Source organism: Schistocerca serialis, chromosome 4, assembly GCF_023864345.2.
Source record: "Schistocerca serialis cubense isolate TAMUIC-IGC-003099 chromosome 4, iqSchSeri2.2, whole genome shotgun sequence".
NCBI lineage: Eukaryota > Metazoa > Arthropoda > Insecta > Orthoptera > Acrididae > Schistocerca > Schistocerca serialis.
The window spans coordinates 476,141,020-476,157,943 of NC_064641.1; the positions used below are offsets into that span (position 1 = coordinate 476,141,020).

A 16,924-nucleotide genomic window follows, 5' to 3' on the forward strand; every position below is an offset into this window, starting at 1 on the left:
CGGCGTCTGCCGGTCAAGGGCGCCTCTCCCGGGATGCCCCTTCCCGGCACCTTCCAGGTCAAAGGTCTGCTGCAGCGCGGCGACCGCGAGAGCCGCGGTCTATCGGCCCCCAGGTCGCCCGGTCTCTTTCTGTTCCTGATCTTGCTGCAGCTGGCTCCATTATGCCACACAGCCCTCCTCGATCTCAGCCTGAAAAGAAGAAGAAACATAAGTCCCGGGACAAAGAGCCTCTGGTGTCACCGGAGGTCCCTTCCCCGGCTTCACAACCGGATTCTGACCTGTCGTTTATGGATGTCGCCCCCTCCTTGTCGGTGACGGGTGGGGACCCGGCGGTATGACTGGATTTAGCGTGTTCAGCCCTCATTTAAACCATCGTTCTGTGGTTCTCCAATGGAATTGTAATGGCTACTATCGTCACCTTCCGGAATTGAAATCCCTTCTTTCGTCCTACTCAGCAGCTTGTGTGGTTCTCCAGGAATCTCATTTTACTGATGCTCACTCACCGACCCTCCGTGGGTTCCGTGTTTTCTGTCGAAATCGGGTCGGACCCTTGCGGGCTTCTGGTGGCGTTTGTACGTTGGTCCGTACAGACATTGCTAGCACGTGGATTCCTCTCCAAACTACATTGGAAGCAGTTGCTGTTAGGGTCCACTTAGACTCTGCAGTCACAGTATGCAATCTTTATCTCCCTCCTGACAGGACTCTTACACCTGCTGCCTTAACCACCCTTCTTCAGCAACTTCCTCCTCCCTTCCTCCTCCTTGGGGATTTTAATGCTCATCATCCTTTGTGGGGCAGTGCCTTTCCATCTAGACGAGGTCTTCTTATCGACCAATTTATTGCAGACCACGACCTGTGCCTTCTTAATGATGGCTCCCCTACTCATTTCAGTGCTGGTCATGGTACCTTTCCTGCCATTGATCTTTCTCTTTCTTCTCCCTCTCTCCTCCCTTCATTACACTGGTCGCCACACGACGACCTTTGTGATAGTGACCATTTCCCGTTGATTATCACGCTCCCTTCCCGCTCCCCGATGGAGAGGTTACCTCGTTGGTCTTTCCACCGCGCCGATTGGCCTCTATATACTGCACAGGTCGAGTTTTCTCCCTCTTTGTCGGGTTGTATTGATGACGTCCTACGTGACGTGTCTGACGCGATTGTTCGCGCTGCTAACCTTGCTGTCCCGCGCTCATCTGGACAATTTCGTCGTCGGCAAGTCCCGTGGTGGAGTACGGCCATTGCCATTGCCATCCGTGATCGCCGTCGAGCTTTGCAACACTTTAAGAGGCACCCATCTGTAGCCAGCCTTTCTACCTTTAAGCGCCTTCGCGCTAAAGCCCGTTATTTAATCAAACAGAGCAAGCGGATATGTTGGGAACGATTCGTTTCTTCCCTTGGTTCCACTGTCCCTCTGTCACGGGTATGGGCTACACTTCGCTCTCTCCAAGGTTGCCATCGGCAGTCCACCCTCCCAGGCCTTCACCTCCCAGATGGCATTTGTACGGACCCATTAGTTCTTGCAGAACATCTTGCGACCCATTTTGCAGTGGCATCAGCGTCGGCCTCCTATCCAGCTGCTTTCCTTCATCAAAAACAGCAGGCTGAAGCTGTCCCCTTATGTTTCACCACTTGTGAGTCAGAATCTTACAACGAACCTTTCACTGAATGGGAATTTCTTTCTGCTCTATCTGCTTCTCATGATACGGCTCCTGGCCCAGATTCCATTCATAACCAGCTGCTTCAACATCTCAGTGCTCCACAACGGCACCATCTTCTTCGGGTGTTTAACCGTATCTGGCTCCAGGGTGACTTCCCTTCTCAGTGGAGGGATAGCATTGTGGTTCCTGTCCTTAAGCCTGGTCAGAACCCCCTATCTGTTGACAGCTATCGGCCAATTAGTTTGACCAATGTTGGTTGTAAGTTACTTGAACGGCTGGTAGCCCGTCGGCTCACTTGGGTCCTTGAATCTCGGGATCTATTGTCCCCTTACCAGTGTGGCTTTCGAGAGGGACGATCTCCAATCGATCAGTTGCTTCGCTTGGAATCCGCAGTTCGGCAGGCTTTTTCCCAGCGCCGCCATTTGGTTGCAGTGTTTTTTGACCTTCGCAAGGCCTATGACACGGCCTGGCGCCATCACATCTTACTAACCCTTCATCAGTGGGGTCTTCGGGGCCCACTCCCGATTTTTATCCGCCAGTTCCTGATCCATCGGTCATTCAGAGTTCGAGTTGGTACTGCTTTTAGTTCTCCACGGACCCAGGAGACGGGCATCCCACAGGGTTCTGTCTTGAGTGTCCTTCTTTTCCTCATTGCTATCGATGGACTTGTGGCCTCTGTCGGTCCCTTGGTCGCCCCTGCCCTGTATGTGGATGATTTCTGCATTTGGGTTAGTTCCTCCTCGATGCCATCTGCAGAACGGCAGCTCCAGGTGGCTATACGGTGTGCCTCTGCATGGACCCTCTCCCACGGGTTTCAATTCTCTCCTTTAAAATCGCGGGTGGTCCACTTCTGTCGCCGTACTACGGTCCACCCTGATCCAGAGCTCTATCTCGCTGCACAAAGATTGCCTGTGGTTCCACAGTTTCGTTTCCTAGGTCTTCTTTTCGACAACAAGCTCACTTGGCTGCCCCATATCAGACTCCTGAAGGTAGGATGTTTCCGTAAACTCAATGTCCTTCGCTTCCTTGCCCACTCCTCCTGGGGTGCGGACCGTTCCCTCCTCCTCCGTCTTTATCGTGCTCTAGTTCTGTCACGTTTGGACTATGGTTGTCAAGTTTATGGTTCAGCTGCTCCTTCCACGCTGCACGTGCTGGATCCAGTCCACCATCGTGGTATCCGTTTGGCCACCGGTGCATTCCCTACGAGCCCTGTTGATAGTCTCCTGGTTGAAGCTGGGATCCCCCCCCTTTCTGTTCGGCGGTCCCAGCTTCTGGTGTCTTATGCCCTTACTATCCGTTCTTCTCCCGCTCATCCTTCCTATTCTATTCTATTCCCAGACCATGGACGTCGCCCGCCTGACTCCCGCCCTCGGGCGGGTTTACCGGTTGGGCTGCGCCTTGCGTCTCTTACCCGTGATTTTCGGCTTCCTTCTTTGTCCTGTCTTCCTCGCTCCCTCCCCTCCACCCCTCCTTGGTTAGTTCCTCGGCCTCGAATTCGGATGGATCTCCGCCGCGGTCCGAAAGATTCCATCCCCCCGGTGGTGTTCCGTTCCTTTTTCCGCCAAATTTTATGGGAGTTTCGGGATGCTGTTGTTTTTTACACTGATGGCTCTAAATCTGCTGATCATGTTGGGTATGCCTTCACGTCCTTCGTTGGAACGGAAAATCATCTACTGCCACCCTCATGTGGGGTGTTTACTGCGGAATTGATGGCAATTTCCCGGGCCCTTACCTTTATTAAACAATCCCAACACAACCGCGTTTTGTTATGTACGGACTCGATGAGTGGCCTTCTTGCTATTGACCGGTGTTTTTCGCGCCATCCCTTGGTCTCTGCCATCCATGACCATCTCGCTGATCTTCACCGTGCTGCTTGTTCCATTGACTTCTTATGGGTCCCGGGCCATGTGGGTATCCCGGGTAATGAGCTCGCTGATCGTTTGGCTGGGGGAGCAGTTACTTACCCCCCGTTTTCTGTAACCCCTCCTGCAGCGGATTTACGGCTTCACATCAAATCCCACTTCGCACAGTCATGGGCCAATTCTTGGGAGGCTACTCCACTGTCTAATAAACTTCGTGCCATTAAGGTGAATACAGGCCCATGGCGTTCTTCTTTTCGCCTCTCCCGCAAGGACTCGACCACACTGTGTTGTCTCCGCATTGGCCATACCAGGCTGACCCATGGTTTCCTTTTGCGTGATGAGCCACCCCCGCTATGTGGTTGTGGAGCCTTCCAGTCAGTGGCCCACATTTTGGTTGAATGCCCCCTTCTTTTGGCTCTGCGTGCTAAGTACAGACTCCCCCACACTTTACCTTTGATGTTGGCTGACGATTCCCGGATGGTCTCTCTGGTTCTAGGTTTCCTCCGGGAGAGTGGTTTTTATTCTCAGTTTTAAAGTTTTTAATCTCCCTCTGGTGTTGGGGCAGGGCGGTGAGTGTTTGAGTGTCTCCCACTGTAGGCAGTGTTCAGAGATTCCCGATTCACCTCCCTGACCGGAATCCTCTTTTCTTTCCCTTTTACTCTGTTTTTACCCCTTCTTTTTAAGGCTTGGTTAGTTTTTCTATTCCCATACGTACTTTCTGCATTATAGCAGTTGTACCTTTTAAGTCACAGGTGGTCTTGCCTATGCTGTTTCAGCATAGTGTTGGGTTCGTTCTCTTGCCAACTTCCCTCATTTGTTTTTACTAATGACAACGTGACTGCCCTTTTACGTTTCCCCTTTATCCGTTTTATTTTTCTGACTATACTGAGATGTCCCGTTAGCAGAATGGAGTCTATTTGAAACAAGGGACTGATGACCTTGCTGTTTGGTCCCTTTAACCTCAAACAACCAACCAACCTACCTGACTCCACGACAAATTTCTCTCTTTTGGACCTTTCGGTCGGTACTGACACGCTAGCTCGGCGCTTCGAATGGTTCGCTCTTGCTGATACACACTCGAGTGACCACTTTCCATGTGTCCTTCGATTGCAGCCACAACTGCTATATGTGTGCCCACGACACTGGAAGTTTGCCCAAGCCAATTGGACACTTTCTTCGTCTCTAGCAACATTCGATGACCGTCACTTTCCTAGCGTCGACGATGAGGTCACTCATATTCAGTCCGAATTGCCCCGGCACCCCCCAGTTGGTGGAACGAGGCATGCCATGACACAATACGTGAGCGGCAACGTGCTCTTCGCGTTTTCAGATACCATCCTACTTTGGCCAACTGTATCCGCTATATGCAGTTCCGTGTGTGATGCCGTCGCGTCATCCGCGATAGCAAGAAGGCAAGCTGGGACTTCCTTACTAGCTAATTTAACACCTTCACTCCCTCCTCGGAAGTTTGGAGTCGGATTCGATGGTTATCTGGCGCGCCTAGTTTCTCCCCGGTCTCTGGGCTCACTGTCGTGCGTGATAAATTAGTGGATTCCGTCACAATTTCAAACTCATTGGGTCAACACTTTGCTGAGATTTCGAGCTCTTCAAATTACCCGCCAGCGTTTCTCCCGAAGAAACGTGCAGCGGAAGTGCAACCGCTTGCTTTCTCCTCTCAAAATCGCAAAAGCTATAATACTGTTTTCTCCATGCGGGAACTCCAACATGCTCTTTCTTCTTCTCGCTCCTCCGCCCCAGGACAGGATGGTATCCACATACACATGTTGCTGCTTTTATCATACCATAGTCTGTGTTACCTCCTTCGCCTTCATAATCAAATTTGGACCGACAGTACTTTTCCCAGACGATGGTAGGTAGCTACCATTGTTCCTGTTCCAAAACCTGGAAAGGACAAACATCTCCTCTCTAGCTATCGCCCCATTTCTCTCATGAGTAGTGTATGTAAGGTTTTGGAATGTATGGTGAATTGCCGTTTAGCCTGATGGCTGGAGTCCTGCAGTCTTTTAACACTTGCCCAATGCAGTTTCCGAAAGCATCGTTCTGCAGTTGACCATCTTGTTGCTCTCTCCACTTATGTCATGAACAATTTTCTCCAGAAACGCCAAACAGTAGCAATATTTTTTGATCTGGAGAGCGCATACGATACCTGTTGGACGACGGGCATTCTCCGCAAACTGTTCTCTTGGAGCTTTCGAGGTCGGCTGCCCCTTTTTCTTCATGAATTTATGGCAGAGCGCACATTCAGAGTGCGGGTGAACACTACTCTCTCCCGTACTTTCTCCCAAGAAAACAGGGTACCCCAGGGCTTCGTGAAGTGTTGTACTGTTTGCCATTGCCATAAATCTCATTATGTATTGTCTCCTTCCTGATGTCTCGGGCGCCCTCTTTGTGGACGATTTTGCACTCTTCTATAGCTCTCAATGGACCAGCCTTCTTAAACGACGTCTTCAAGAATGTCTCGATCGCCTCCACTCTTGGAGCATTGAAACAGGCTTCTGCTTTTCTCCCAGTAAGACCGTTTGTGTTAATTTTTGGTGTCGTATGGAGTTTCTTCCACCTTCCTTACATTTAGGACCTGTCAACCTTCCGTTTTCGGACGTCGCTAAATTCTTGGGTCTTATGTTCGACAGAAAACTGTGCTGGTCCTACCACGTTTCCTATCTCTCAGCTCGCTGTCTGGGATCCCTCAACACCCTCCATGTCCTGAATGGTACCTCCTGGGGAGCGGACCGAGTGGTCCTTCTCCCCCTCTATCGCGCCTTAGTGCGCTTGAAATTGGACTATGGAAGCATAGTTTACTCCTCTGCTCGGCTGTCTATTCTTCGGCGTCTCGACTCTATCCACCACTGTGGATTACGTTTAGTGTCTGGAGCTTTTTACACCAGCCCTGTGGAAGGCCTTTATGCTGAGACTGCTGAACCTCCGCTGTCCAATCGGCAAGCTGTCCTTCTGAGTCGTTACGCTAGCCATCTGTCTTCCATGCCTGCTAATCCGCCCCATGACATTTTTTTCGACGCTTCATGGGATTTGGGGTACGCAGGCCGCCCTTCCTCCCTACTACCACCGGGAGTCCGCTTCTGTCAACTGCTCCCTTCTCTTTCCTTCCGCTTTCCTAAAACTTTCTTGACAACTTGGGGTACAGCCTACCTGGTCCCTGACCTTTCAGTTTCCCAAGGATGGTACGCCTTCACTTTTTTATCGTTGAGCATTTGCTGCTCTATGTGCACAAATGAAGGAAGCCACATTTATTTACACTGATGGCTCAAAAACATCGTTTGGTGTAGGGAGTGCTTATATTGTTGGCGACACCCCAAATCGATGTTCGGCTTCCCGACCAGTGTTCGGTTTATGCTGCTGAGCTTTACGCTGTTCTCCAGGCTGTCCAATACATCCGTCGCCATCAGCGGATACAGAATGTTATCTGTTCAGATTCTCTCAGCTCTCTCCTCAGTCTCCAAGCTATCTACCCTGTCCACCCTCTGGTCCACCGGATTCAGGACTGCCTCCACTTGCTCCACTTGGGGGGCGTCTGTGGCGTTCCTCTGGATTCCAGGAGACGTTGGTATCTGTGGAAATGAGGCGCCCGATATAGCGGCCAAGGCTGCAGTCTCTCTTCTTCAGCCAGCTATTCGCACGATTCCCTTCGCTGGTCTATGGGGTGTTTTATGTCGTCGTGTTGCTTTTTTATGGCATGCACATTGGTCGACACTTGCCAGTAATAAAATGCGGGACGTGAAAGCTCTTCCCTGTGCTTGGACCTCTTCGTCCCGAACGCGTCGTTGGGAGGAGGTAATTTTAACTAGACTCCGGATAGGGCACTGTCTTCTTTTTAGCCATCGACATCTTTTAAGTGGCAATCCTCCCCCACTCTGTCCTCACTGCTCTCAGCTGTGGACGGTAAGACACCTTTACTTGAGTGCCCCTATTTTACTCCGTTACGCACCCATCTACAGCTGTCGCCTGATATATCTTCCATTTTAGCAGATGACATGCGCTCAGCCAATCGTGTTCTCGAGTTTTAGTGCCAGTGAGATGACATCAGTCATTTGAAGCTCCTTTTGGGGACAACCAATCCCCTTCTATAGTGGTTTTTTAAGCTTTCCTTGTGTTTTTAGTTTCTCCAATTTTTTGTGTTTTGCTCCAATTGCTGCTGGTTTCCAGTTTTGTTTTTTAGCTTTTCGTAAGTCACACACCGGCCACTAATGACCGTAGCAGTTTTGCGCCCTAAAACCATAACAAAAAAAAACAGTGAAGATAATTTTAATCTGTCTTGCAACTCCAAGGAAGTGCATATTTTTGTCACGAAATGGGTTTTGTTTTATTGAAACAAAATGACTTCAGTGGTCTCAATGAAACACACATACCATTTGACTTGCTTTCTCCAGCTAAAAACAGTTCACTACAAAAGATGTTGATGTCAGTAATTAAGATTTTTGCTCACATTAGAGAATACTATCTGCTTACAAGTTTTATTCATATATTTTCACGTTTGGCTTTGTTTCTTGTAATGTAGCTGTGTAGACAGATTGTCAACTTAACATTTTTACTTAACCTTGAGATCTCAAAATTTGTTAGGGAAAAATGCTAAAACTTGTCTGGAAATTGGGGAAATATCAGGGAATGGCAATCAGGGAAGCTTGTGGCAACCATGGTGAACTTCAAACTCTTTTTCATTACAGTGAGATTTATAGAGTGAGTGCCCCTACTGCAGCGAAACTCGTAAAACTTGTGTACTTTATACTACCAAGAAAATTGAATTAGTGTATCAACTCTTATGGACAAAGTTTAACTATTTGAAGAGATAAGCAACCTCAAAAATGACAGCTTTTGCATTCTCATCACAAAATCTCAAAATCTTTGACATAATGGTGTCAAGCACTGCATATTGAGAGGTAAGAATCTGTGGAATTATTTGTAGTATGCAGGGGTATTTGACACCAAATATGAACAATCTGAGGGGGTAAGATTGGGATGATTTCTAAAAGTGGTTCGCTTGACTCTGAATGACCCATTAGCACATGTAGTGGACTGTGGAGAGACTAAAGGATTAGTTGCAGCTCGTAGTGCTATACCTCAGAGTATATTCTTAAAATAGTTACGAAAAAGCATTGTAATTTTGAAACAGTGATATAAATAAAGGCAGTCAACTACTATACTGTACTTGGGATTCTAAAGGACTCGTCTAATTCTGAAACGCCCTTTGGAGATTTTTAAGTGTTTGTTGACTGACACAGTCAGTGTGTCACAAATTATTTGCCGAGAGTCTGTTTTAGGGAACAGAATGAATTGCTCCAGGTTTTGTTGCTCATTCACAGCTGCCTGTGGCCTATTCACATACCTGTAGTGTATTCCGTATTAACCATGGATTCTCAGGCTGCCAAGCCCACTTTCCGTTGTGCAGTTTGTGATATACTCATCCCATAAGTATTTCTACGTTTCTCATTTAGAAATAGATGTATTTTTGAACACTATTTTGCTGGTCAAAAGTTATTTCTGGCCTCTTTCTTACAATTAGTTCTTTGTCAAATTTGTTGTTGGCTTCATTCAAATTAACCAGTTGTTCTGTGAATAATCTTTTCAATCATGGTCCATTATTATTTAGGTCTGTTTATATTACATTGCAATAATTGCAGTTTGGAGCTTGGCCCCATAATAAACTGAAAATTGTCTCGGTGATCTTGGTGCAGCATGGAACAGTGACAGAGAATAGTGAGAGACAAAAGTAACAGTGAGCTTGCAAAGGATTGCTGGAAAAACAATCTCACACATTGTTGATATGCTTGTAGATTAACTGTTTTGTTATTGGCGAAGAGTTCTCGGGCTTCCAGCCGGGTGGCGGTGTCTTCAAACAGCGACGTTTCGACGAGTGACATACTCATCATCTTCTGGCGAAGTGCCGAGACTTTGCGGATGCCGGTCCCTTTATACCTGCGGTGTGCCCCCCACCACCTGGCCGCGGGAGGCTGGGTCCAGAGGAGCCGGCGGGCGAGGTGGAGGGGGAAGCGGGTGCGCCGTTCGTGTCTCCGTCAGAGCATTCTGATTGCGTCTCGTGAGCTGGACGGTTCTTGTTACGTTCCTGGCGTATTGCGGCTAATGCTGGATTCCAGGCCGCGCTCAGTTGATAGCCTTCGTCCCTGTTCACAAGGTTCTCGTGGACACGTATTTCTATTGATTCTTTAATGACGCTATCCCAATAGCTCCCGGCTCGGCATAGCACCCTGGTGTTTTCGAAGTCAAAGGTGTGGTTTTCTTTGATGCTATGTTCAGCTATAGCAGATTTCTCTATCTGTCCAAGTCGAACATGCCTGATATGTTCCTCGCACCTTTTTGAGATGCAGCGCTGCGTTTGACCAATGTACTGCACACCACATTCGCAGGCAATGTTGTATATACCAGGTGTGTTTAGTTTGAGTGGGTCTTTAGCTGAGCCCAGCAGCTCTTTCGTCTTCGGCGGTGGTCGGAAGACGGTATTTATGTTAGATTTTCTTAATAGCCTCCCGATTTTGGCTGATGTGGGCCCCAAATATGGAAGAAAGGCGAGTCTCTTGTTAACTTCCTCTTCCTCTTCCTGAACTTTGTCAGCCTGTCTCCTCTTGAAGGCCCTGCCAATCTGTGCTTCACTGTACCCGTTTTTCCGAAATACCTCTCTTAGGTGGTGTAATTCGTCTGAGAGGCTTTCTTTGTCACAAATGACGTGCGCCCTATGCACCAAGGTGGTCAGTACTGACTGGCGTTGCGCCGGATGGTGGCAGCTGGTTGCATGGAGGTACAGGTCTGTGTGTGTCTTTTTTCTATATACTGAATGGCCCAGCGTGCCATCCGCTTTCTTCCTGATCAGTATGTCCAGGAATGGAATACAGCCATTCTCTTCTACTTCCATCGTGAACGTTATATTCTCATGTATGCCGTTTAGGTGGTCCATAAACTCCTCCAGTGCCTGCCTGCCATGCTGCCAAATCACGAAAGTGTCGTCCACATAGCGGAAGAAGTGCCTGGGTTTACGGTGAGCAGTTTGTAGTGCCACCTCCTCAAAGTGTTCCATATAAAGATTCGCGATCCCTGGAGCAAGGGGAGATCCCATGGCCACTCCATCCACTTGTTCATAATGCTCTCCATTGCACTTGAAGTAGGTGGTCGTAAGTGCATATTCAAAGAGCTTCACTGTTTCAGGCTCGAAGTGCCGATTAAGGAGTGCCAAGGCGTCTTGTAGTGGTACTTTTGTGAACAAGGAGGTGACGTCGAAGCTCACGAGTAGGTCATCACTCTGTATTCGGATGTCCTTCAGTATTCTAACGAAATCCGCGGAGTTTTTCACGTGATGACTGCAGTGTCCCACCAGTGGTTTCAATAGTGTCGCCAGGTATTTGGCCAGTCCATAACTGTGCGAGTTGATAGTGTCCAGAATCGGCCGTAGAGTCATTTGTGACAAAGAAAGCCTCTCAGACGAATTACACCACCTAAGAGAGGTATTTCGGAAAAACGGGTACAGTGAAGCACAGATTGGCAGGGCCTTCAAGAGGAGACAGGCTGACAAAGTTCAGGAAGAGGAAGAGGAAGTTAACAAGAGACTCGCCTTTCTTCCATATTTGGGGCCCACATCAGCCAAAATCGGGAGGCTATTAAGAAAATCTAACATAAATACCGTCTTCCGACCACCGCCGAAGACGAAAGAGCTGCTGGGCTCAGCTAAAGACCCACTCAAACTAAACACACCTGGTATATACAACATTGCCTGCGAATGTGGTGTGCAGTACATTGGTCAAACGCAGCGCTGCATCTCAAAAAGGTGCGAGGAACATATCAGGCATGTTCGACTTGGACAGATAGAGAAATCTGCTATAGCTGAACATAGCATCAAAGAAAACCACACCTTTGACTTCGAAAACACCAGGGTGCTATGCCGAGCCGGGAGCTATTGGGATAGCGTCATTAAAGAATCAATAGAAATACGTGTCCACGAGAACCTTGTGAACAGGGACGAAGGCTATCAACTGAGCGCGGCCTGGAATCCAGCATTAGCCGCAATACGCCAGGAACGTAACAAGAACCGTCCAGCTCACGAGACGCAATCAGAATGCTCTGACGGAGACACGAACGGCGCACCCGCTTCCCCCTCCACCTCGCCCGCCGGCTCCTCTGGACCCAGCCTCCCGCGGCCAGGTGGTGGGGGGCACACCGCAGGTATAAAGGGACCGGCATCCGCAAAGTCTCGGCACTTCGCCAGAAGATGATGAGTATGTCACTCGTCGAAACGTCGCTGTTTGAAGACACCGCCACCCGGCTGGAAGCCCGAGAACTCTTCGCCAGCTGTATACGCCGGGAAAGCATACACTCACATTTGTTTTGTTATTCATGTGTAGATGGAAAGTCACAGAATTCTTCACCAGTGTATGCAGAACATACCGTGTAGATGGTTCTCTCTCTCTCTCTCTCTCTCTCTCTCTCTCTCTCTCTCTCTCTCTCTCTCTCTCTCCAGTTTAAACTAGTACATCAATCAGAATTGGGAAACAGTTTCTACAGCAAAATTACAGGGGTCATTCAAATATAAATGGAACTTTAATTTAGTTCACTTTGTGATATGAGCAGCATTGTGTGCTGCGTAATTGCTTATGGGACGATGACTGCCGTAGCCATATGCACGGCCAATACATGCAAGTCTGCCATTTCAGTTTTGCTAGGAGTTAACATGGTGTACCATTCTGTTGTGCAGCACATTTTTTGTTTTCTTGACAATGAAGGTGTGAAATAGTGACATTTTGAGGAGACTCCACATAATATTTGGAGTACAACTAAATTGTACGCTTGGGTCTAGAGGTTTTGAGACGATTGTGATAAAGTGGAAAGTCAGTCACAAACAGTGCTCGGTAACCAGTGTCAGTGAAAATAATGGTCAAGCTTTGTGTGAGCTTATGGTAGGTTATCATCACATTACTGTTGTTGAGTTCACACCACAGTTGAGGACAAGTGATGGAAGTGTCCATACAATTTATCAGACATGTGAAAAAATATTGGCAAGGTGGGTTTTATGTTTTCTTACAGATACCAGAATGTGCAGAAAGACATCTGTCAAAAACTAAAGAGGCTTCTCTGAGCAGTATTGTGATCTGCGACTAAACAGCATTCCATCACTATATTTCATAGAACAAGATGACAGGTTCAAAATGGAGGAAAGTTGGAGTCGGGGTAGTGATCAACAAATGCGGTTTATTTCAGCAAGCTGCTGGATGATGCCTTACTGCTTTCCACTACCAACAATGCTGGTACCGCTCATGTTGTGGTCTTCCTTCAAGACAAGACACTTTTGAAAAAACTCATTGTGCTCAACTGATGACCTTTTGAACACCAACCTTACAGGTCAACTTGTTCCCTTGTAACAGTCACTTGTATGGTCCACTGACGAAGGGATTAGGATGGGAGTGGTCTGAAGACGTGCTGCATCCAAACAGTAGGTGCGCAATTTACTAGTGTGGCAGTTAACTTCATGAAGGAATCGGAAAGCTTCCTGTCCAATGAAGAAAATGTATTTCTGTCATCTGAAACTATATAGAAAAGAAGGTCCTTAAATCACTAATAAAGCTATGTTACGATATTCTGTTATATATTTGTAGAACCCTCACACCAGCCAGACTTCGAACAGTGTTGATCATAAAGTTTTATTTGCTATTGTTGCAGAATGTTTCAAGTGAAATCTTTTACTTCAGAGATATACACAATATATTCAGAACCATACCAGTGTGAAGACCTCTTAATTTTTGATGTTGTGGTCCTGTTTTTGTTCTAAAGTTTTGTTCTATCAAGCAATTGAACAGTTCGTATACCACATAAATGTCAGTGGCAAACATTCGGCATATCAAGAAGTTCATTGGGAGAGCAAAGTAGGACAGATTTGAGCTTGTAGTGCAAGTGCTGTAAAGTTACCCAGTGATCCACTACTGCTAGCTAAACTCTTAACATAAGTGTCATCTGACGTAGAACTGTGTGCCCAGTAATTTCAATCCAATAGTCTTTAGTTCTGTTTTCACACACTACCATCATTGGTTTTCACAACTGTAGTGGGTAGTGAAACATAAACTTACATGGCTGGAAATGTCACATTTACTAATTTATTGTGTTCTTTTATGCCATGGTCAACAGATTTCTTGTTGAAACCCAATGTTTCAGGTCCAGCTGTGGACGACATCTTCAACGGGGATTGTAGCTTTTCAGAAGTTCAATGCACATCCTGGGTTGCTTCTGACAGAAGTAAAATTCAATTTCCCCATGGTCGGGGCAGAAGCATGACATGATATTTTGAAAACACTATCACATTTGGACACTGTCAGTTGCTGTCATCCATTGTTGCTCTAATCCCATGCGAGAATTCAGATACCATTTAATTTATCACCCCTCTCCTCCTTGTTAGAAGTTATTGGCGTGCTTTGTAATCTTTCTGGCCTCTCTGTACAGTCTTTCATAGTATTGTTCAAGGCTGCCAGTACTAATTGGCTGCAAAGCATGTTCCACAACAGTTGGTCTATCTCCCCTTCTACAGTTGCCCTTGTGTTCTTGTGGACGTCTTTTGATCATTCTTTTAGTAATATCAACATGCACACCTCAGCTACACAATATCCTGTAAATTCCTGCATTTTTCAATAGTTTGCTAGCATCCTTAGTTGACTTTAGGGGGGTTTCTGCATCTTTTGGGAAGGTTTGTAGATTATACTAATATTCCACTTCAACAACATCTGAATGGAGAAAAAACTGAAATTTTTCAGACCCTTGTACATCACTATGATCTTTCATTCGTGGCTGTCTTAATTCTCTATTTGTTTCTGTGGATGAATACCATTTGCAAGGCATTTAATTGTGAATTGCTGAGTAATCATATAGATGCGGATATTTAGTATTCGGCAATACATGAGTGAGAAATTCCAATACCACATTGAACAGTGTCTCAATGCCAGATTATCAGCTGTGGCCCTATCTGTCAACAATAAATTATGTAGCGGTTCCTGGGATGAACTTGGCGGATTATCATATTATTCTATGAGGAAGCGTATGTTGACAGTGCCTAGTTGACAGAAGAAGAAATTAGACTATCTACCATTTATACACTACCTGCACTTTTATCAGTTTAGCTGAATGTTTAGTATCTGGTAGTGAGAGATCTGTGCTTGCCAAGAGGAGAAATTTTGCCATTACCCTGAGAGTTGTGCCATCAGAGGAAATTACAGCCAGTGTGGGAGCAGTTGTAATAGTTAAAGAAATTTAGTTTGTTGGGTGAGTGATGAAAATGAGGTGCCTCCAAAGTGTACAGTCTTTCTGCCTTGCTTAAGCAGCATTCCTGGAAGGACTGGTTGTATTCTGTGGAAACATGAAGTGAAATGTGTTTCATGGAAACGTGATGTGAAACTTATTTCACAGCCACTGTCTAAGGTTACTGCCATTTTAGGATCTGTAGAGGATTATTTTGGTTTGCTTAAGGCAAGCAACCAGTGTATGCATTTCAGTTGTGGCCTGTCACCAAACCATCGAGGCCATGGTGGACGTATGTATTGTGTGTAAGCATCACAGACACTTATAACAGCAGAGCAAATCTGCTATTGCAGAATATTACCTTGTTATCTTGGCAAGAGTCTTCATGTGGAATATAACACTACAGGGAATCTGGCATGCACTTCAAACTATTCTGCTGATGTTATTAAGTAAGCAGTTAATATTAAAGTAGCAAGTGTACTTATAAACAGAGATGGAAGTTGTCACTTAAATTGTGCTTGGACTTGTGCTCTCCCCCTGGTCAAAAAAACGAACAGATTTACTGCTACCTCACATGTTGGAAGAGTGTGTGTGTGTGTGTGTGTGTGTGTGTGTGTGTGTGTGTGTGTGTGTGTGTGTTTGTTTGTTTAAGCATATACCCAGTATATCGAAGTTTGCAATTCCTTTGCACAGCATTCTCTTGTTGCTTTGAAAATGATATGGTTTGCAGTTGTTGAAGTATCATCGGCAGTTGCCAGAAATGTTCATAGGGTGAATTTCTGTTAGTTGTTCAAACATTTTATGCACATAGAAACAAAGTCAGGCATCACATTTATTGTGCTGGTGCATTCCTGTTCTGTATGTGCAGATTGAATGATTGCAAACCATATATTTGTGCTGTATAGATCCTTTGGTAGAACAATATTAGTGATTTACACTGTTGCATTTCTCTCTGTCTAATAACTTTTGCAATTGCAGTAATGTTGAAGCAGGTAACATGAGGTTCTCAATTAGTTGTTTGTGAGAAAGTTCTTTTAAACAGAATTTATGCACACTCTTTGTTCTTTGCATTCACAAAACAGTTTTCATTTTCAGGGTCACAGAGAGGAATTCTCTCTCTACATCAAATCCATTCAGTCAAAAGACTGTTATAACTGTTGATGAAAGAGCTTTGCTGAAATCTCTTAGTCTTTCTGGAGAGAAGTGTGTAAGTACCTCATGTAAGTGTAATACACAAAAACATAAATCTCATAAAAATGGAAAGCTGGAAGGAAATCTGAGATCATCTACGTTTAAGCGAAGCATTGTTCGCAAGAGCAGATTGAATTTCTTGACCGGATCATCTGTATGCAAACGAAGAAACCGTCATAATAGTATACTGAGAGATCCAATTTTACACTTACCAAGTTTTTCACCTTTGAAACCAGCAAGGTTTTCTGTGATGGAAGTGAGGCTCAGAAATGTCACCCAGTTCAGAGTTACTGAATTAATTATAAGCCCAGAAGTATCAGGTGTAGTACCATTTGGAAATAATGTCACTCCCAGTGATTTCAAATCTCTGTTCCTAAAATGTGAAAACTCCAATGAAGAAACAAAGGACTATGAGACAGTGAACTTTCAAAATCTTCAGGCTGGCACTTCATTATTGACAATAACAGATGATGATGACGATGAAAGCAAAAGCACTAAAACAGCTGCAAAATCCTCACCAAATCGTGGCACTCAAGGACAAACTTGTTCACAGCAAGCTCTCATGTCGACTCCAACAAATTGTGATGATGTAACTATTGATGAACTGGCAAGTTATTTTGACGTTTTTGTGCATATCCCAAAGAAGATGTCTCACATGGCTGAAATGATGTATATTTAAGTGTCCAGGTTTAAGAAATGTTTATTTTATAGCTGCTTTAATTTATCTGCTGTTGCCCTTTTTGCCTCCCTTTCTTTCAGTGATAAATTTTTGTACCCTTTGTGAAAAATAATTTGTTGTTTAAGAAATTCTTTAAACTATCTCAGGTATGATGAGAGATTATTGTGCATTAAATATTGTGACGCTAACATTCATTAGTCATGTAGGAGTAATGTCTGTTAAACTTGGCTGTAATGTGAGACAAGGAAAAATAAATTGTATGATATGTTTTGCTGTTA

General features: G+C 45.7%; 1 protein-coding gene across 2 annotated transcripts in view; it reads left to right on the forward strand.

The window, feature by feature from the left end:
* LOC126475152 (uncharacterized) overlaps positions 1 to 16,924 on the forward strand; it is a 34,611-nt gene extending 17,687 nt beyond the window's left edge. For both annotated transcript variants that reach the window (XM_050102769.1, XM_050102768.1), the window contains exon 3: positions 15,872 to 16,924. In XM_050102769.1, the coding sequence (XP_049958726.1) occupies positions 15,872 to 16,646 (775 nt within the window). In that variant the 3' untranslated portion in view covers positions 16,647 to 16,924. The remainder of the gene's footprint in view (positions 1 to 15,871) is intronic.